The 21,496-nt window shown below is 40.2% G+C and overlaps 1 protein-coding gene across 6 annotated transcripts in view; it reads left to right on the top strand.

Annotated features, from left to right (window-relative positions):
- Positions 1-21,496, top strand: part of vps9d1 (VPS9 domain containing 1) — a 112,399-nt gene that overhangs the window by 23,642 nt on the left and 67,261 nt on the right. For all 6 annotated transcript variants that reach the window (XR_010976659.1, XR_010976660.1, XM_068049192.1 and 3 more), the window contains exons 6-10: positions 3,709-3,771; positions 5,425-5,477; positions 11,491-11,578; positions 12,039-12,124; positions 16,330-16,922. Coding sequence is in view for 4 of the 6 variants with exons in the window: in XM_068049192.1 (XP_067905293.1) it covers positions 3,709-3,771; positions 5,425-5,477; positions 11,491-11,578; positions 12,039-12,124; positions 16,330-16,922 (883 nt within the window). In the remaining 2 variants the exon portion in view is untranslated. The remainder of the gene's footprint in view (positions 1-3,708; positions 3,772-5,424; positions 5,478-11,490; positions 11,579-12,038; positions 12,125-16,329; positions 16,923-21,496) is intronic.

Here is a 21,496-nt window from a genome sequence, read left to right as displayed (position 1 = left end):
CTTTCTGATTAGATGAAAAAGCAAAATAAAAGTCAAAAGATAAACTTCACTTCACATGCTGAAACATGTAATTTGTTTTCTATCATTTTATTTTGCCTATATCCTTCAACTAGTTCCTGTGTAGTGATAAGGAGAGAACAGTAGAGGTGAAGGGTGCCAAGTCTGCAAAGCTTTTTTCCCTTTGCATCTCAGGATTGGTCAGGATCTGGGCCAGCTTAGAATTTGAGTTCATGTTGTTTAGTTTACAAAGCGGATAACCGACTTAACCAAATTTGCATTCATTGCCACCATTCTTTTTTGGAAATAAATTGTGGTGTTAGAGGTCTTTAAAGTCAGCAAATAGCACATTTATATTTTTATAATTATTTCCACAAAATTTGGGTACTTGTGTAAGGATGAATTAACAAAAAACTCAAGTAGTAGTAGCATGAGTCAGTTTAACAGTTGAGCACTTTTGTGATGTCATTTCTGCTGCAAACGGCACTTGTAACTTGGGCTTAATATTCAAAATCTATGTGGATTTACCTTATGTCGATTTGTGATAGAAGAGACAATGCCATTAAATTTTATTTAAAAAAAGCTCAACATATTAATGTTCATTATGCACCCATGGAACCTTGGAAGTTAATGAACATTAGGAAGTCACTTAGTTCATCGTGATTGTGCCGATTCTTTGCTGGAGCAGTTCAAAACTAGTTGCACTGAGCCTTTGTCTCAACCACTTCACATGGCAAAGCATTCCATGCTTCAAAAATCCTGTTCAAGTGAGTTCACGACCCCACCCCCATGCGTAACTCATTGACATTTGACATTTTTGAAATATTTATATCTAAAAGGATGATAATCAGCAATACTTATCCACTTCTTTGATCCTTATGCAGTTATTCTACTTCTGTTGCCTCTTGAAGTATGATGTTTATATTATCTCGCCCTAAGTTAGACTAAAATTTGAAAATATACTACGTTTATTCTACTGTATTATATTGAACAGTGTTACTTGGACTTGTTTTGTGTTACGTTCATATTTTTGAATTTCAATGTAAAAGTAATTGGATTGCCTTTCTTAAAAAAGTGATTTGAAGCATGTATTTTCATTAGTTTCTTATGTAAAGTGTTGATATGCAATCTGAAGGGCTACAGACGAACCATTTACAGCGACAAGGCGAGTTAAAAATGATTTCAGAATTTTTATAACTTAGTTCACGTATCTCATAGTATGTTGTAGTCTGCAGTTCTTTTCAGCACTGTCATTTTCATAATTAAAAATCACATTTATTTTGTTTGTTTTATTCGCCACCTGGTTGGCTATTGAAAGTATTTACAGATATTTTTGGTTAATAAAGTAATTATTTAACTCAACGCTGTCAGATCATTAAGAAGCTTTAGTGATCTATTAGCATCTAATTAGAGCGAGGTATTGACATCATTCATTCTCAACCAGTTAAAAAGTCCAAGTGGCTTTTTTTTTGAAAGGATTAGAGAACCACTCAATGCTGTTTGTTGACTGAGCGGGATCTCATTACAATGCAGCAGTTCCCAGTAAACGTTTCGTGTCTTCATTGTCAAACTTACTTGATTCTGACTGAGAAGTTTTTTTTAGTTTGGTGTAATACATGGTGCGAAAATTAAATGGCTGCTTCTGCTCTATCTTTTTCTTTTCGTGATCATTGGGAGAGGTTGAAAACATTCTTTCAGGTACAGTAAGGTTGGCAGTACAGTGGATGATTGCAGTGTTTTTGTTAAGTCTACCTTTTTTACGAATCACCAAAATTTGAAAACTGCAATTTTTTCTGCTTGTATTATTCTGATTTGTATTATTTAGTATTTGAATGTATTTTTTGAAATTTGAAGTTTTGCCTCAATATATTTTGTTACTTGGATGCCTGGTAAAATGAAATTGTAAACAGTAACTTATTACAATGGTTTTGGTACTAATTAATATTGTGCTTTTTAGTTGTAAATAGTTTGAGCTGCAGTATGATATAAGGAATGGAAAATTGAAGGTTGAGTCATCCAAAACTTGAGAGTCTTCAAGTGATCAGTTTAAAATAAGCAGCGAGAGAGATGTGGGAGGATATTTGCTGTTTTCTGGGGGAGTGGGAGAAAGGAAAAGCTAAAATCATTTGGGGAAATAATTTAGTGACTGAGATGAGGATTGAAATTGTACACAGGGGTTGTTATATTTTACAATTTTTCAAAGCCATGTAATATAAAAAAGTAAGCAAGTAAACTTTATTTGGCCAACTTCATATTCCTGAAGCTCTCCTATGAGACCCTGCATTATAAACCCCAAATATGCATTGGCATTCTTTACTACAAGACTAGACCACTAGTTGACAGTAAGAAAAAGTTTCTTTTTGGAGTGCTTTGATGTTGCCGATTTACCCTTCCTTCCTTCCTTCAACATTGAAAGATGCCTCCCTGAGTTGGTGCTGAGTTCCTTACCTTATTGTTTGCAGTTAAACATTCGGACAACCATTCCTGTTTAGATATTAAAGAAAGTGGAGGTTTTTAAATTCATCGGGATATGGGCATCGCTTGCTGGGCCAGCGCTTATTGCCCATCCCTAGTTTCCACGAGAAGGTGACTGTGAGCTGTGGTCTTGAACCAATGCTGTCCATGTGGTGAAGGTACTCCCACAGTGCTGTTAGATCGTGAGCTACAAAAGTCATTCCAGTTCATAAGCTGTAACGCGCTTTAGGATGTCCTTAGGTGTGAAAGGCGCTGTATAATTATAAGTTCTTTGTTTCTAGGTATTCTTTTGACTTTGTTTAGTTTAGTTTAGTTTAGAGATACAGCACTGAAACAGGCCCTTCGGCCCACCGAGTCTGTGCCGACCATCAACCACCCATTTTTATACTAATCCTACATTAATCCCATATTCCTGCCACATCCCCACCTGTCCCTATATTTCCCTACCACCTACCTATACTAGGGGCAATTTTATAATGGCCTATTAACTTATCAACCTGCAAGTCTTTGGCATGTGGGAGGAAACCGGAGCACCCGGTTGTTGTAGTGCTTGGACCCATGTTTGAAAAATCTTTCTGCTTTGCTAGCTGAAAGAATCTTTGCTGTACTATAAGTCTGTAGAAGATAACTTCAGTATAGAAGGTTGTATTTTTTGTATTTTTGCTCAGTTTCAGTTTCTTCAATACATAGTATTGAATTGCTAGTGGTGTTCTTTTCCCCTTACCCCTTCAATAAATAACTAGATATTTCCAATTTATGTCAAACTGATGGACATTCGTCTTCAAACGTAATACTGGTGGGTGAGAGAAGAGTTAAAAATAATGAATGGTCTTTACAAAGTCCAATAAAAGGTGTAGTGGATTAATTTGCATCTTTCAAAATGTTTAAACTTTCTGTCATGCTTATTTTAAATTGGCATCATTGTGAACCCCAAAACGAAAATTCAGTAAGATGTAGAAAAATAAATGGTGATGCATTTATTTTTATGAATTGAGCAGTAGCTTACAGGACTTCAAAAGTTTGCTTCCCATAATTTTATTTTATGTTCTATATAAAAACAAAGTGTAGAGAAGTGGAAACCTGCAAATCACATAAGATAAAAGTGCAGCTGCCTCATGTCACCCTCGTAGATGCAGTTACATTTCACTTCTGACTTTGTTGAAATAGCAATCACCTGAGCAAAGCATCAACATTTTTAAATAGAATTTTCTTGTCAAAACTTGTTTTTATTTTCAGACATTGTCTCTTCAACGGCAGATGATGGAGAACTTGATCATTGCACAGGCAAGACAGGCAGCAGTATCCTTTTATTATAGTGACATTCTTTAGGAATTTTGGATTGGTCTGGTTAAATGTTTAGTGCACATTTTGATCTTATCTTTGGCAAATTGCTATCTAGAAATGGTGACTGTGCATCAGTACAGTGTTCACTGTAAAGGTTATAGCACTGAGAATGGTTAATTCACAGCTGAGTTCTTTGTTCTGCTAAAACCCATTAGGCAGGAAAAGTAACAAAAATGACCCCTACATTTGAACTAAAAATATTGCCAAATACAACATTTTGTACATTAGGTGTGACAAACAAGATATTGAAGAAATTACTTGAGGCAAGCATCACTAAGATGCAAGCAGTAATTTCATCTTGCATTAAGAAATCTGTAGAATTCTAAAGTCTTGGATCAGTAAAATTTTATCTTCATGTTTTGCTTTCAACATTTGTTCATTGTCCAACTGAGTGGTACAATCCTTTCTTGGTTCCACACTTGCCGATCTAATCAAAGCCAGAGCATCTTTAGCAATGGCTTCTCTTCCCACCCTGCATCATTACCTCTGAAATCCCTCAAGGATTTATCCTTGGTCTCCTTTTCCACATCTGACTTTTGACATCACCATTCAAAGATAACGTGGCATGTCCCACACGAGCACAACGATCCCTAGCTCTGCCACTCTACTGCCTCTCTCAACCCCTTCACCTACTCTCTGTTGTCAGCCTGCTTGTCTGTCATCCCGTTGCAGCTGAGTCAAAATTCCTCCAATTAAACCAGCCCCCACCAACATTCCATACCTTTCCCTGGCCACTCTCACTGGTTGATGTTAACTGTTCAGAACCTCAGTGTTCTATTTGACCCTGAGCTGAATTTTGGACCCCATTTCCTCTCTCTCACAAAGACCGGCTACTTCCATCTCTGTAACATCAGTCAGCTGTGCCTCATGTTGCTCTACACCTTTGCCACATCCAGACTCAACTATTCCAATCCTTTCCTGGCCATCCTTCTATCCTACACCCTTACTAAACTTCAGCTCACCCAAAACTCTGATAGCTGTATCCTAACCCACACTAAGTCCTGCTGTCCTTCATCTCTATGCGCACGGACCTACATTTGCTCTTGGTACACAACGCCTTTAATTTAAAATTCTCACACTCATGTTCAAATCACTTCATGGTCTTTCCCATCCCTATCTCGGCACCCTCCCTCCAGCCCCAGTATTCACATCAAGGTAGTAAGACTCTTCATGTGATATTTTTAAATGTAAAAGTTACACAGTGTGCAATTAAAAAACTTTTAGTGCTTTGTGAAGAGTCCTTTTATTGAGTACAGCAATGTACAAACAGTGGTTTTATCTTGGCTCTGAGAGATTGACCCTGCCTTTGAAAGGGTCAAGCAATTGATTTAGGGCCTATGACAAGAAACCTGATCAGCAGTGTAAACTTTTCCACTCCTTTCTCAACACTCTTGCCTTTCAAAAGAACCCAGAAGTAATGTTTGCAGTCTTGAATGGTTAACATCTGGTTAACTTATTTGTTTTTGCATTTAAGAAAAAAAGATAATAGTGCACTTTTTAAAAGCTTTTTTATTGCTGTCTTTCTGCCTAACTTTAAATATCCTGGTAACCCAGTAGTTGTAAAAATTATAGAAAATGAACAAATATCCGTAACAATGTACTGTACAGCTGCAAAGAAAGATGGAAGAACGGAGGCTGAGACTTCAAGAAGAAGCCAACAGGTGATAAAGCCTTAAAACTGCAACATCAATGTGACTTGTCACCACCAACCTCCGCCCAAAATTGCTCAGCTAATGTCCATACACCTTATTCTGTTACTTTTAATAACTTTTTTGTATGGAAAATTCTTTTAAATGTTTTCTAAAATCTATTGGCAAGAGATCATGAATGGAGACTAGAAGACCAATTTTAATTCTTGGCAGGCGCAGATGGCAATACCGTATGGGAATCTTGGTTGGAGGCTCAGCAGATTTTAACTGTTGGGCCTCATTTGAACGCTGCTGGTCAGATACCCAGTATTCCACTGGAAATCAGTCGGCCTGCGGCAGGGAAATGTAGATTGCGGGGCCCGGAGACTGCCTTCTGACGCTGAGGAAATGCTGCCAGCAGCAAACCAATCCTGAAAGGGTGAGGGTCTTGCAGCTGGGTAAGGGGCAGAGACCCTAAGGCAGCAGAACCCATACTTTCCTAATGGGCCCAGAGGAGCTAGCTGGTTTCCCAACAGGTTTTACCTGGCAGTATGACTCTGCACCACGTTCAGGATTGGGTTAAAATTCTGTCAAGATCCCATATATATCATCTGAGGAAAAATAAGGAACCAGTGGAGTTTACTAAAAAGTGCTACTGTTTGAGGTGAACTTTCAATGCATTATTGATAGTAAGCTGCTGCTGGTCCCTCAGCAGCTCTTCTGTACCCCGCACCCTAGTCTCCCTGCTGGCCCGGTTCTGCAGAGCAGCTGCTGGATTTTCCCTGTCTTTTCCACCCCTGATCTGCCTGCCGTCACTCATTTAGCACTGGCTGGTCACCGATTTTATTCAAATCGGGCCCAATCACCAAAATTGCTCCTGCTGGTGACACGGGATGGATGGTGACATCACTCCATCCACCACCTCTCCAAAGTTTGCTGATCAAGAAAATGGCTCCCATCGATTGTGTGAATGTATATTTTGATCTTTTAAAAAAATCCTTGTACCATCTTCCTTCCCGTCTCTCAATCTGTTGGGTTAATAATCTGTTAAAAGAGTACTTTTTGTGTTTTAGATATTCATGTACATGTTGCACAAAAGTCATTTTTTAGATTAAGTTTATTGGGCCGGATTCTGGTGTAGAAGTAATGGTGAGACGACAACAACAACTTGCATTTATATAGCCTCTTTAACATAGTAAACTGTCCCATGGTGCTTTGCAGTAGAATTATCAAATAAAAGTTGACACCAAGCCAGATAAGAAAATATTAGGACAGAATGACAAAAAGGTTGGTCAAAGAGGTAGGTTTTAAGGAACATTTTAAAGGCGGAGGGAGAGGTGGCGAGGATTGGGGAAGGAATTCCAGAGTTCATGGCCTAGGCAGCTGAAGACATGGCCATCAATGGTGCAGTAACTAAAATCAGGGATGTGCAAGAGGTCAGAATTGGAGAGGCACAACGATCTTGGAGGGTAGTAGGGCTGGAGGAAGTTAGAGTTGGGAGAGGCGTGGCCATGGAGGGATTTGTAAACAAGAATGAGAATTTTAAAATGAGGTGTTGTTGGACTGGCAACAAATGTAGGTCAGCGAGCATAGTAGCGATGGGTGAACAAGACTTGGTGTGAGTTCGGGTTCAGGCAGCTGGGTTTTGGTCGAGCTCAAGTTAATGGAAGTTAACAGCACTCGCCATTATTAAATTAAATTGGACAGCAACTTCTGGCGACTGCACATGCACACTTAAATGAAAAAAATCAGGAAGTGGCAGCCTGAGTTTCCTTGCTCCACCACAAACTTCTCTATACTGGTACCAGAAGACTTTGCTTTGAAACCGATGGAATGCACAAAGTTGTTGTGCTTACATGATAGATACATGCAAAACTCACCAAATAAAGTTAGAGCTTGTCCATTTCCGTATAAGTAAATATTTAATGGTGTGATAAAACTTAATCACTGCCAGTTGACCCCTCTAGCACTGAAAATTAACTTTTATTGGAGTCTCATTCCTTCAAATTGTAATTATTGTTGCAGATTTATAAAAAGTATTTTGTAAATTTTTCTGTCTCTTCGAGCTGTCTCCATCTGCTAACCCCATCTTTCTTTCTTTTTTAATTCACATTCTATACGTAATTTGAATTCACTATTCTAACTGACAGTTTCTGATTCAGACTCTGCACTGCTCATTAATGATTCTTCAATCTGATTGGTTAAGAAGATACACAGTTCTCTTCCCTGAACGCACAGCTCCCAGATCCCCTGTAGAGGGTGTCATGCTGAAATGGTTCTCTAATTCCATTAAGTTCCAGTAGGAAAGTGCACATGTTTGGCACTGAATGATCTACTCAGTGGTGTAAGGATCCTTGTAGCTTACTAATAGTGTTGCAAAGAACTAAGGAACAAAAAAGGTGCGGTTACATTGCTCGGTGTTGTCTAAGGAGCAAAAATGGTGCGGTTACATTGCTACCAATTCGTGGGAAGGACGTGGCGGAACAAATTTGCAATGAAATTGCAGAGATGTGCAAAAATTATAAGATAGTTATAATGGGGGACTTTAATTATCCAAACATAGACTGGGATAATAGTAGTGTGAGGGGCAAGAGTTCCGAGAGTGTGTTCAGGAAAACGTTCTACAACAGTATGTTGCTAGTCCAATGAGAAAGGAGGCACTGCTAGGTCTGGTTCTTGGGAATGAGGTGGGCCAAGTGGATCAAGTATCAGTGGGAGAGCATTTAGGGGATTGCGATCATTGTATCATATGGAAAAGGACAAAGAGCAATCCAGGTTAAGAATAATTAACTGGGGGAAGGACAACTTCAGTGGGGTAAGAATGGAGCTGGGGCGAATAAATTGGAGGAAAAATGGAAGATGAACAATGGGATATCTTCAAAGAAGAGAGAGTTTGGGCCCAGTCAAGGTCTGTTCCCTTGATTCGGAAAAGTAGGGCAAACAAATCCAGAGCTCCCTGGATGACAAAAGAGGTAGAGATTAAGATAAAAGAAGAAAAAGTGTGCTTATGACAGTTGCCAGGTAGGAAATACTATTGACAACCAGGCTGAATATAGAAGGTCCAGAGGGGAAGTGAAAAAGCAAATAAGAGAAGCAAAGAGAGAGCATGAAAAGAGACTGGCAGCTAGCATTAAAGGAAATCCCAAAGTTTTCTATAGGCATATAAATAGTAAAAGGGTGGTACAAGGAGGAGTGAGGCCGATTAGGGACCAGAAAGGGGATTTACACATGGAGGCAGAGAGCATAGCTGAGGTATTAAATGAATACTTTGCATCTGTCTTTACAATGGAAGAAGATGCAACCATGGCAATGTTGAAAGAGGAGGTAAGTCAGACACTATAGGGGTTTAAAATTGATAAAGCGGAAGTATTAGATAGGTTGCCTGCACTTAAAGTGGATAAGGCACCAGGACCAGACGAGATACTTACTGAAGGAAGTGAGGGTGGAAATTGCAGAGGCACTGGCCATAATTGTTCAGTCTTAGACTCGGGAGTGGTGCCAGAGGACTAGAGAATTGCAAACGTTACACCCTTGTTCAAAAAAGGGTGTAAAGATAAGCCCAGCAACTGCAGGTCAGTCAGTTTAACTTCAGTGGTGGGAAAAAGTGTAGAAAAAATAATTCACGACAAAATCAGTAGTCACATGGATTAATTAAGGAACGCCAGCATGGATTTCCGAAGGGAAAATCATGTTTAACTAACCTGTTGGAGTTTTTTGAGGAGGTAACAGAGAGGATTGATGAGGGCAATGCTGTTAATGATGTGTACATGGACTTTCCAAAGGCGTTTGATACAGTGCCACATAACAGACTTGTGAGCAAAATTGCAGCTCATGGAATAAAAGGGACAGTAGCAATATGGATACGAAATTGGCTGAGTGACAGGTGTTACGACAGGTGAGAAATAGGTCTAATGTTCCCTTTCAGCCTTCACCTGGTCTTACTGAACCAGGGTTTAATTTTAAACACACTGTGCTTTTAGCTCCCCCTTGGTGAATCCTTGTTCACCACTTTCCAATTATAAGGCAAATAAACCAGCACACACAAGCTTTCTTAGGTTTAAAGAAGAAAGATTAAAAATTTTTAAATTTAAACTCTAATTCGGTTAACGCCTACGGATACATGACGCGCCTAGGCTAGCATGCATACGCGATACACACATGCAGATAGGGACAGAAAGAGCAGAAGAAAAATGAAGTGGAACAGTTTGAGGCAATCTCTGAAGTGGGTTTTTTGTTACTGTGCTTCGTACTCGCTGTAGAGTCCTTGATTGTAGGTAGATCTTGCTTTTCATTGGGGCCCAGTATTCTTTTTAAACCTTGTTCACAGTAGGAGACATTTCTGTCTTGGGGTTCGTGTGTCTTCAGTGGGTTTGGAGTTCTGTGAGAAAGAGATGGGAGCAGACAGGAGAGAGATCTTCTCAGTCCAGGAGCAAACAGATTTTCTGCCCAAACTGTTAGTACAAGTTCAAAACACTCAGGTTGTCCAGCAGGTTAGTCATGTGGTTTGACCATGTCCATTTGTGTATTTGGCCATCTTAGCAGTTAACCTGGAAAGCGAGGTCCCCCACCTTCAACGTCTGATGATCAAAAGTCCATTGTGGGTTGAATGTCATGGAATGGCTGCTTTGTCCTTCCAAACACTGTCTGTCAATATGCAAATGTCCCTTCCAGCCATGGCTGATCTGTTCAACAAGTCCTCCCCTCACTCCAGTAACAGTTTAAAATCAATGTTCATGACAAAATGAATGTGCCTCATTCTTGGCACGTGGGGGCCTAGCATGACACAGGAAACAAAGAGTAGTGGTTAATGAATGTTTTACGGGCTGGAGGAAGGTTTATAGTGGAGTTCCCAGGGGTCAGTATTGGGACCCTTGCTTTTCCTGATATATGTTAATGGCCTAGACCTTGATGTACAGGGCACAATTTCAAAGTTTGCAGACGATACGAAACTTGGAAGCATTGTGAACTGAGGAGCATAGTGCAGAACTTCAAAAGGACATAGACAAGTTGGTGGAATGGGCAGACAGGTGGCACATGAACTTCGCTGCAGAGAAATGTGAAGAGCTTTATTTTGGTAGGAAGAACAGAGAGAGACAAAATAAAATGAAGGGTACAATTCTAAAAGGGGTGCAGGAGCAGAGGGACCAAGGTGTATACATGCATAAGTCATTGAAGGTGACAGGATAGGTTGAGAGAGCAGTTAATAAAGCATACAGTATCCTGGGCTTTATTAATAGGGGCATAGAGTACAAGAGCAAGGAAGTTATATTGAACTTGTATAAAACACGAGTTAGGCCTCAGCTGGAGCAATGCGTCCAGCTCTGGGTGCCACACTTTAGGAAAGATGTGAGGGCATTGGAGAGAGTACAGAAAAGATTCACAAGAATGGTTCCAGGGATGAGGAGCTTCAGTTATGAAGATAGATTGGAGAAGTTAGGACTGTTTTCCTTGGAGAAGAGAAGGCTGAGAGGTGATTTGATAAAGGTATTCAAAATCATGAAGGTTCTGGACAGAGTAGGTGGAGAAAGGCTGTTCCCACTCATGAAAGGATCGAGAATGAGAGAGCACAGATTTAAAATATTTGGTAAGAGAAGCAAAAGTTCCATGAGGAAAATCTTTTTCACGCAGCGAGTGGTTAAGGTCTGGAATGCACTGCCTGAGAATGTCCTGGAGGCAGGTTCAACTGAAGCATTTAAAAGGGAATTAGACAGTTATATGAAAAGGAAGAATGTGCAGGGTTACGAGGAGAAGGCAGGGGACTGGAACTGAGGGAATTGCTCTTTCAGAGAGCCAGTGCGGTCACGATGGACCGAATGGCGGCCTCCTGCATGGTAACGATTCTGTGATGATGTAAAAATATTTGTTTGTAGATGCTTTTAAGTCTTTTAAAAGTCTTCTCTTTTTGGATTTCTCTCACACCTAAACATATTGCGTTTGGTTGGTGAGGGGTATAACCTTTTTTCAAAGATTTGATCACTGTAATGATAACTGTATGTCATGCAGCAAATAGAGAGAATGCATCCAGTGACTTTGGTTCCTTTTTAAGGAGGTTTTCAAACAGTGCCGCACTGACCCCTGAAGAGGAGGAACAGAGAAATGTGTACACAAGCATTTTAGAGTTTGAGCAAGACCATGTGAGTACCAAAAGAAAAGGCCTGATTCTATTCAGATGTACTGAAACAAAATAAGGGTTTTGTGCCCCTGTAGTAGTGTTCATTTAGCCAATCAAGAAGAATAATCTTATTTTCAACAATCGAAAGTAGTCCTAGCTCTCCAAAGTCCCTTTTTAAGGCATCATTATACATTTTACTACTTCAGAAATCTATAAACATTTGAAATGAAATAAGTCTTGAGTGCATACACAAAATTCTATGTAGGATGTGCAGGCTTCTTAAAGAAACACGCTTAGTATTCGATTTTAATCAAGGCTTGGCTAGCTCAGCAAACAACAGCTTGTGATCATGTTGTTGTTAAGATAGTTTTGTTTTTAACCTCAATTGTATGTTCACAGCAACTGTAATGAGTAACATTTAATAAACTCTCACAACCAATGACAATTGCATTGAAGCTTTTTTTTAATCTTTTCATTTGTAGGAGTGGCCCAAGCAATGGAAAATGAAATTAAGATCACAACCTAATGATCATGTACTGGTGGCTGGCCTTTTATCCCAAATACTGAGGTACAGATTTGTTTTTTTTTGGGTGATAAGATACCATTGAAGATGTTGAAAATGTTGCAGCTTCATAGCGAGTGATTTCTCTGCAATTGACTGTTGAAGATAAGACCAGTTTATAACTTATGATTATAAATAGCCTATAGATGCAAGATTACTGCCAATATCTGGAAGAATAGATCATAGCAGGGCTCAGTGAATTGAATGTCCGTAATTAAGCCTTGGTGTTCGTGCTTTTTATTTATTTTATTTAGAGATACAGTACTGAAACAGGCCCTTCGGCCCACCGAGTCTGTGCCGACCAACAACCACCCATTTATACGAACCCTACAGTAATCTCATATTCCCTATCACCTCCCTACACTAGGGGCAATTTACAACGGCCAATTTACCTATTACCTGCATGTCTTGGATGTGGGAGGAAACCGGAGCACCCAGCGAAAACCCACGCAGACACAGGCAGAACTTGCAAACTCTGTACAGGCAGTACCCAGAATCTAACCCGGGTCCCTGGAGCTGTGAGGCTGCGGTGCTAGCCACTGTGCTTGATCTTCACTCTTGCAGCCTTCCAAACTCTAAATATGAATTCACACCTTCAGTCACCCAGCCTCCACATAGCAAGACCATATGAAACTCAAGTTGCTTAGTCATGCCTTAGGCAGTTTCAGTTCCAGCTTCTAATTTGCTTTTGAGTTGGCCTTTTCTCAGGCAGACCACTAAATGGAACAGATAAGCTCAGAATAATCCTGCAAAAGTGCCCATCAAGTGTTTGCCAATTCATCTTTTTTAAATTTCGTTTGTTACATGGAGAATTTTGCAACAAATCTATTTTTTTTTCCAAACTAATTTTCACAGATGTATTACAGCGTGCAAATTTTGAGCCAGCATGCTGCAGACATATTGGGCTGAATTCTTCCAGGAAAGACCCACCACAACCCCTGACACTGTGAAGGCCCCGCCGCATTTTACCGGCGGCAGCGAGGCCTTGGTGCAGCCAGCCGCCCCCAGCCCCCCCCCCCCCCCCCACTGCCCCCCTGATGCTCGGCAGCGGCGCCTTCATTTCAAAACGTTAATAAAGGTTAATGCATGCAAATAAACTTAATCTTAACCTGATGACCGTCCCACGCCGATATTCCGGCCATTGGCCGGACCCCCCGAACCCTCGGATCTCCATTCGGAGTTCCGAGGCGTGACTCTGGTGGGGGGGGGGGGAAAACTCTTTCGATTGGTGGGGAAGATGGTATGGGGGGTTGAGGGTTCAAATTATTAAAGGCCAGGATCTGAATAAAAGTTTTTTGGGGGTGGAATGGGCTACAAATGAATCCATTATTCCTTGGGGGTGTGGACGAGGGGAGTGAAGATGTTATTTAATGTGTAACTTTAAATGTAAGTTTCCTTTAAAAATTCAAATACTAGTGAAGGGCTTGAAGCCCTTTAAAAATGGTGCTGGCACCCGTGCAGTAGCGTTGGACACCATTACTGGGAACGGAGTGGCCGCCCCTGCTACGTCATCTGAGGCGGCCGTTCCGCCCATTCCATTTAAATGAACCCCCGCTCGAAATATCGCGGGGGCTCAGCGGCGCGCAAATCGCGCGTGCACTGCGCTTTCTTTCAAGCTCGCTTTATAAATTTCAGCCCATTGTATCTAGTAAACTTCACATCAGGTGAATTAAAGATGTTTCTGATTTTATTCGCCTACACTTTCCTCTGCCATTTATACCACCATGTTTTTCAAAATATAGTTTCTTCTGTGGGGTTGCAAATATTGGCACACTTTTGAGGGTCTGCGACCCTAATTTCAGAAAGATCATATCAACTATCAAGGGAAAAATTATTTTTTATTTGCCAACAAATAATGTGCTCGTGAGTCACCAAATATAGACAAATGCTGAAATATGATTAGTTCGGTGCCCTCCTGAAATTTCTTACTGTAAGCCTGGGGTCCTCTGGGACACTCTTTGTAAAGCATAGTGAACAATTGCAGCATTTTTCTGCAACATTATAAACCTTTTCGCCATCCTGCTGAGTTGAATAAAATAATTTCTTTCCACAATATTTTAGACACCTCAGAATACACATAATAAATTATGTTGCAGTCGAAAAGAATTTTTTTTTCTCTCCTGTCTTTGGCTCTTGCTGGGATGCTGTCAGTCTCTGATATCTTACTAAGCAGTCATCCTTAACATGTGAGCCAAGATGATTGTTATCAGCAAGCTGTTCAAACATATATTCTACCAGAGGCAAGCTTGATCCTGTCTTCAACTCCCACACATTCACACATGCTTTCTAGTAAGAATCATGCAGTGCTGATCAGAAGCAGGCTCCCAAATGAAATTTCTCCCCTTTAGTCTAGTGGCATTGAGATTAATTAATTTAATCTAAAACTGGGGTTTGAGTCCAAGGTCTTCTGATCTGCATGTCTTAGTACCACACTAGGCATCAGGAATGATCAGGTAAACTAATTTTACTTTTAAAGTGTTGTAAGCAATACTTCAAAACTAGATTACTTAAGAGTGCGATACTTAATTTGCTGAACAAAGGCAGCAAAACAAATTTCCTGAATACTTTGCTAGAAAGGAATGGATGGGGATTTATTGCTTCAGTCTACGAGGTCTTTTACTGTTTTCCACAAACCTTTGAGTGGTGATCTTACTGTGACTGTGGTGTAATCTTGTGCAATTGATTCCTACTTTGTCTTCTCACAAATGCTAGTCATTTGCTTATAATTTTACTGATGATTGCCAAGGGCTGACTCTACCCGGGAGCTGACTGGAAATTCTTAACACTGCCTAGTGTCACACAACTTTTTAAAGTGTGAAACCACCTCCAATTTCAGCACAAGGACTCATTTGATGGAAGGCTATCCTTCCTACAAGAATGTATAATGTTTAATTCTTCTTGGCATAGAAAGATTATGTATCATTTGTTTGAAAACTGTATCGCTATGCCATTTCCAGAAATGTTGGTGGATGTTGATGAAAACACTGATTTTTTTTTTGAAGTTTCTGAATGATCCACTTTTGCCCATCTATTTAAAACAACTGTTTATGTGGAACATTCTCTGATTCAGATTTGTTCACACAAACTCATTTTTATATTGATAATGAAATATTACTATGATGATGTCGTAGAATTCACTCTTTATATATTTAAGATTTGCTTCTGGACCCTCTCTTGGGTTATTTCAACAAACTTACATCTCATAGAAATCTGATCAACTTTTAGATATTTTGGGAAACTTTGCACCCACTCCACAACTGTTATAGCTCAATATTTTTTTGAATATAATTGAATCAGTAATCATCAAGAGCAGGTCAGAGGCTGTGAATTCTGCGGCAACCAACCCACCTCCTGACTCCCCAAAGCCTGGTCACCATCGACAAGGCACAAGTCAGGAGTGTGTTGGAATATTCTCCACTTGCCTGGATGAATGCAGTTCCAACAACACTCAAGAAGCTTGACACCATCCAAGACAAAGCAGCCCGCTTGATCGGCACCCCATGCATCACCTTAAATATTCACTTCCTTCACCACCGGTGCATAGTGGCAGCAGGGCGTGCCATTTACAAGAGGCACTGCAGCAACTCGCCAAGGCTCCTTCGACAGCACTTTCCAAACCTCTACCACCTGGAAGGACAAGAGCAACAGACGCATGGGAGCCCCACCACCTACAGGTTCCTGTCCAAGTCACTCACCATCCTGACTTGGAACTACGTTGCTATTCCTTCCGTGTTGCTGGGTTAAAATCCTGGAACTCTATCTGACAGCACTGTGGTTGTACCTACAATACATGGATTGCAACGGTTCGGGAAGACGGCTCACCACCACCTTCTCAAGGGCAATGCGACACCCACACCTGAAGAATGAAGAAAAAAATCTTTGAGCTAGCAAATGGATTTTAGAAGTCACGTAAATGGATGACTGAAAATTCATTTTTTATTTCCAATACTAATGCAATTCATATGAAGTCAACTGTGATTTAATTCAAAGATTTTATAACTGTTTTTCCGCATACATTTTAAAAGGGTTGTTAATTCGAAGTTTTTTGTTTTTAATGTAGTTCTAAATAAAAAGTCTGCAGGGTTCAAGATTTTGTGAAGTGGAAATTATGCTGTTAAATTCTGAGCTTAGATCAGGTATATATTTCTTCCCCTCTCCTCAAAAGAGTTATGAATTAATTTTGTTTTTGGTTAATCTGTTTCATTCTCTAGCTGTTCGGAATATCCAGTCTCTCAACTTCTGAAGAAACTGCAGTGTCGGATCTACAGCAAGATCTATCCTATTGTGAATGAGCATTTTTCAGACTTGGCTAATGTCGATGAACTGGGTGCAGGCACTGCTTTGTACACATCCCTTTCCCAGTATTCACTGAGGACAGATGTAACATCATCACTCAACAAGGGAAGCAGGTTAAAGTCTTCCAAAAGTGCATGTTGCTTGGGATCTGTTCAAGATCACAATAAAATAAATAATAGTGGATTAAGACATAGTTCCTCTGTTTGCTCAGTGGCATTCACTGAACATCATAATGCAATCTCAAATATAACCGAGCAGAGTGGACTGGCACATGACATTACAGATCAACAAATCAACTCAACAACGAATGTTACGTCAGATCTGATGGCTGACAAAGACAGCCCTTTTGAAGATTTGGAACACTATGTAATGAAGTTTGAGCAACAACCGGGAAACATCACAGATAACCTGATGCAGGTGACAAACACTGACCATCTTCACCAAATAGAAGATATTCCATTGCAGAATCATCTGAAGAATATTGTTACAGATGTACATAATTCAATAGGTAATGTACTCATTCCCTCCACAACCTTTACCAAGAATAACTATTCAGTAGTTCCAGTACTTGCTGTGTGGAGAAAGGATTTGTTGGTCAAAATGGGGAAAGTCACTGTGTATTCTGCTACTAGGTAACACTGGCATATAGTTTTGAATTGTCACTAGCGTAAAGCACCAGGTTTACATCACAGTTTCATAATATACTGTTCAATTGGAATATACACTACGGCCTTGATTTTTAACTGCCACGCCTGGCAGAAGCCAGCAAAGGAGTGGCAGTTAAAATTAGAACCATCACTTATCCCACTGCCTTTCTGCCATGTCCTGATTTTATGCCGGGCTGCCCCCCTCTCCTGATTGTGCTTGGAGCCTTCACCTTTGTGCCCAGAGCCTTACCCACTTTCACCCCTTCCCCTCCCACCCCCCCCCCCCCCCCCTCCTTACAACTGACTCCTGGGGACCACTCCCATGGGTTCAAACTCCACTCCAGATCTGACTGCATTTTATCTGGCATTGGAGGTAGACGTAAAAATCCCATGGCACTGTTCAAAGAAGAGCAGGGGGCTTCTCATCACTCTCAATCAACAAAAACATTCTCTGGTCATTTATCTCATTTCCAGTTGTGAGACCTTGCTGTATGAAAATTGCCTGCTGTGATTCCAATAGTGGCTACACCTCAAAGGTACTTTATTGGCTTTGTGCTATCCCGAGGTTGTGAAAGGCACGTATTTAAATGCAATTTATTTATTTTGTGTTCTCAGTCTTTCCTTGTCTTTCTCTTCCTGTCTCTCTCTTTCTTGTTCTCTCCTTTTTCTCTAATTAATTCCTCACTTCCACTTTGCTGTGTTGTAATGGCATTTTCTATACACCTCTACAGCTCGTGTAGTTGCCACCCTTTACCACGCACAACTGCAACCTTCAAAAATGAATGAGTCAGAAATCGCCAGGAGCTGCAACATGCTCCTAACTTACCTTTTCCCAGCTAATAACTAGGGTAGGGGCAAACATAGTTCCCTGTGCATTTTTAAGAGATCTGATCGGTTCATGTTTTACAGGCTCACAGTATTAAAGGTATTAGACACAATTTTTTGCCATCTAGATGGATGTACGTTTGCTGCCAATTAGGTCAGGGAGATAAGATTTTTTTAGTTATTGGGTCTGATTTTTCTAATGTTCTGGGAATATACTTGGGCCATTGAGGCTCAAGCAGGAAATGGGACAATGAGAGAATATTAAAATGTTTTAAAATAATGAAAGGTCACAGACTTGAAACGTTAGCTCTGTTTCTGTCTCCACAGATGCTGCCAGACCTGCTGAGTATTTCCAACACCTTCTGTTTTTAATTAAAATGTTCTATATATGCTCAATGTAAATTTATTCCAACCTTAGGTTTTATGCTGGAAGTTGCTATGTGTTGAATTAAAATATAGATTGGAATGGAAATGTGTTTCCTTTAACTTAAAGTTAAACTTTTTATTTTAATCAAGAGAACTGGGTTTGAAGAGGAGAGTTTTTGATATGAGCAGTGTTGATAAAAACCAGTTTTGCTGATGAGGTTGGTCTGTCAGATACAAGGTGGGTGCTCTGAGGAAATACTTGAATTACATAAGTTAAATGTGAAACACCACCAGCCACCAGGTGTCAGTGTGCTTTTACCTCTATGGATTGAAATAAAATGCTGACAAAAAATTGTATTTCATGAGATAAATCTGGATGAAGAAGGTCATTCAGACCCTGCAGTTCATTCATCCAGAAAGATTTTACAGATATTTCTCTCCCACTTGGTCATCCAGTTGTTTCAAATGATGCCAGGATTTTCACCTCCTGCTCAGTACATCCCCATTACAACCCTGTTGATCATTCTTTGATGTGAAGAACTTCCCAAGATTAGGCCAAAATTTACATTTTATATGGGTTGAACCTGTATTGTCTTGTGCTCCTAGCAGGTTTAGTTTAAAGTAAATTTATGGATTTACTTTTTCTGTACTGTTTACTGTCTTAGTACAACTCCAAGATCATGTCTCAGTTCTAGGCTGTAAAGCCCAAGTTTCTCTAGTCTTTTCTTATAGCTTAGCCCTCTGATCTAGGAATCAGCCTCATGACTGTTCTCTGAACTTTGTCCAGGAATTAAATATCTGATTTGGTAACCCGCACTAGACATGGTAAGGAAGATGATCTGGCCAGAGCACTGTATACAGTTTGACCATGACTTTATAGTACCTTTAATGTAATAAAACAGCCCAAGGTGCTTTACAAATATGACATTGAGCTACAAAAGGAGATTTTTGATCAAATCACCAAAAGTTTGGTCCAAGAGGTAGGTTTTAAGGAGTGTATTAAAGGAGGAAAGCAAGGTGAAGAGTTGTAGGGAGGATATTCCAGAGCTTGGGTCTTAAGCCCACCTTGTACTCTGTTGTTTTGGCTATACCAGCATTCTTTTTGCTTTGTGGTTGGACAAAATGCACACTGAGCCTGTTAGGGCCTCTAGTTTTCTTTCAACTTAATCCTTAGCTGGTTTGGCAACATTGATTGAGTATTTATGCTGCCCATTTTATTTTTCCTATTGCAATACATTACACCTCCCCATGTTAATTTCCCATATTTAATAATTCATGAATTGCAATATAACTTTCTGAATTGCTCATATACACAAAAAAGTGGAAATAGTACCTTTCGCAATTTTAAAACATCTTAAAATGTTTCACAGCCAATTTGTTTACAATGTCTCTCATCAGAAATGAGATAAATGACCAGTCCATTTCAGTGATGTTGATAAAGGATAAATATTGGACCCTAGGAGAACTTCCCCGCTATTCTTCAAATAATGCCATGGGGCCATGTACATTCACCAGCAGGTGCAGACAGGGCTTTGGTTTAACGTCTCATTAAAAATAATATCTCCATCAGTGAAGTACTCCTTCAGTTCTGTGCTGGAATGCCAGCCCAGATAATGCGCTCCAGTCTTTGGTCTGGGGTTTGAACCCACAGCCCTCTGATATTACTAAGCCAAGATGTGAAGCAATAAGGTGCCAACCACGCCCCTCTGCCCATTCCTGATGTAACAGCTCAAATTATCATACTTTTTTTTTCTTGAGCCTTGAGCTTAACTAGTAGCCTTTTCTCAGAAAATTTTATGAAATGATTCTTTGAAATTCCGGTACATAGTGGTCCTAGTGTCTTGGGAAGATTTTCTCTGTTAAAAGTGTGATCCAAATACAAGTTGTTACTGCCTTATTCACATGCAGTAATCCATTATGGATCTTCGTAGATGTCAGGGAACCATTATAATTACAATTAAGTATTGATGGTATGAATAAGCAAATTGGAATGCTAAAAATTGCATATTAGCCAGATATTGTATTATGAACGCTGGACTTTATAACCTGATTATGTTTTAAAACCTGATTTTTAAAAGTTTAAGATGGAGTCCAAGAAGTCAGTTGACCTCACATCCACTCTGTTTAAGGACAAGACAGAAATCTTGGTTACCAGGACAACAAGAGAACGCAGATCAAAGACCTTTTTTGAAAAACAGAGACTGCAGGGGTAACACCTGAAGAACAATGGGTTTCACCCTTCCAGACTTTTGAATCGTAAACAAGTGATTTTGAGGATGCAAATGTATGAGGCAACTGTTAATACCTGAAAACAATGGAAGGCCCAAGTGGCTCTGTGAAACCAGACAGCTGGACTTTGCATATTGGAAAAGGACAGTAAGCTATTGACAGTTGATTCCAGCTAAATTGAACAGATTTTCTGAAGGCAGAAAGGCTGTACAGAAGACCAGCAGTGGCAGCCTCAGAGCAGGCTCTAAGAAAGGAAGGCAACCAGCGGTGGCAGTATCAAGAGAGAGGGAGCACCTGCTCTCAGAAGCCTGTTACAGCAACAGGTTGTGAAAATTTGAACCTGTTTTGAAAGTTGATGTTTGCTGAGAAGTAAAAGCCCAATGCGACTACCAGGAATCACCTCATTCAGAGACGTCCAGGTCTAAAGTGCTCTGAGAAGTGAGCAAAGAGGACATTGTTTTTGAAAGGGTCTGGGAGATCCAACCCAATGCAACTTGAAGTAGTTTGGGGCTTTTAACTGCAAAGATTTCACCATCAAAGAGGACTGTGTAACGTATAAATATACCTAAGAACATAAGGAATAGGAGTAGGCCATTCGGCCTCTAAAGCCTGCCCTGCCATTTAATAAGATCATGGCTGATCTGCCCCAGACCTCAATTCCTCTTTCGTGCCAGCTCCTCACAGCCCTCAACTCCGCGATATTTCAAAAATCTATCTACCTCCTCTTTAAATACTTTGTGATCTAGCCTCCACAACTCTCTGGGGTAGAGAATTCCAGACATTCACTACCCTCTGAGAGAAGAAATTCTTTCGCAGCTTAGTTTTAAATGCGAGTCCCCTTATTCTGTAACTCTGTCCCCTAGTTCGAGATTCCCCCACTAGTGGAAACATCTTCTCAACATCTACCCTGTCAAGCCCCCTCAGAATCTTGTAAGTTTCAATAAAATCACCCCATGTTCTTCTAAACTCTAATGATTAAAGGACTAACCTGTTTAGCCATTCCTGGTAAATCAAC

This window comes from Heterodontus francisci, chromosome 17 (genome assembly GCF_036365525.1).
Source record: "Heterodontus francisci isolate sHetFra1 chromosome 17, sHetFra1.hap1, whole genome shotgun sequence".
In the NCBI taxonomy this organism is placed as follows: domain Eukaryota; kingdom Metazoa; phylum Chordata; class Chondrichthyes; order Heterodontiformes; family Heterodontidae; genus Heterodontus; species Heterodontus francisci.
Note: the sequence above shows the minus strand (reverse complement) of the source record. Positions and strands in the feature narration are given on the sequence as shown.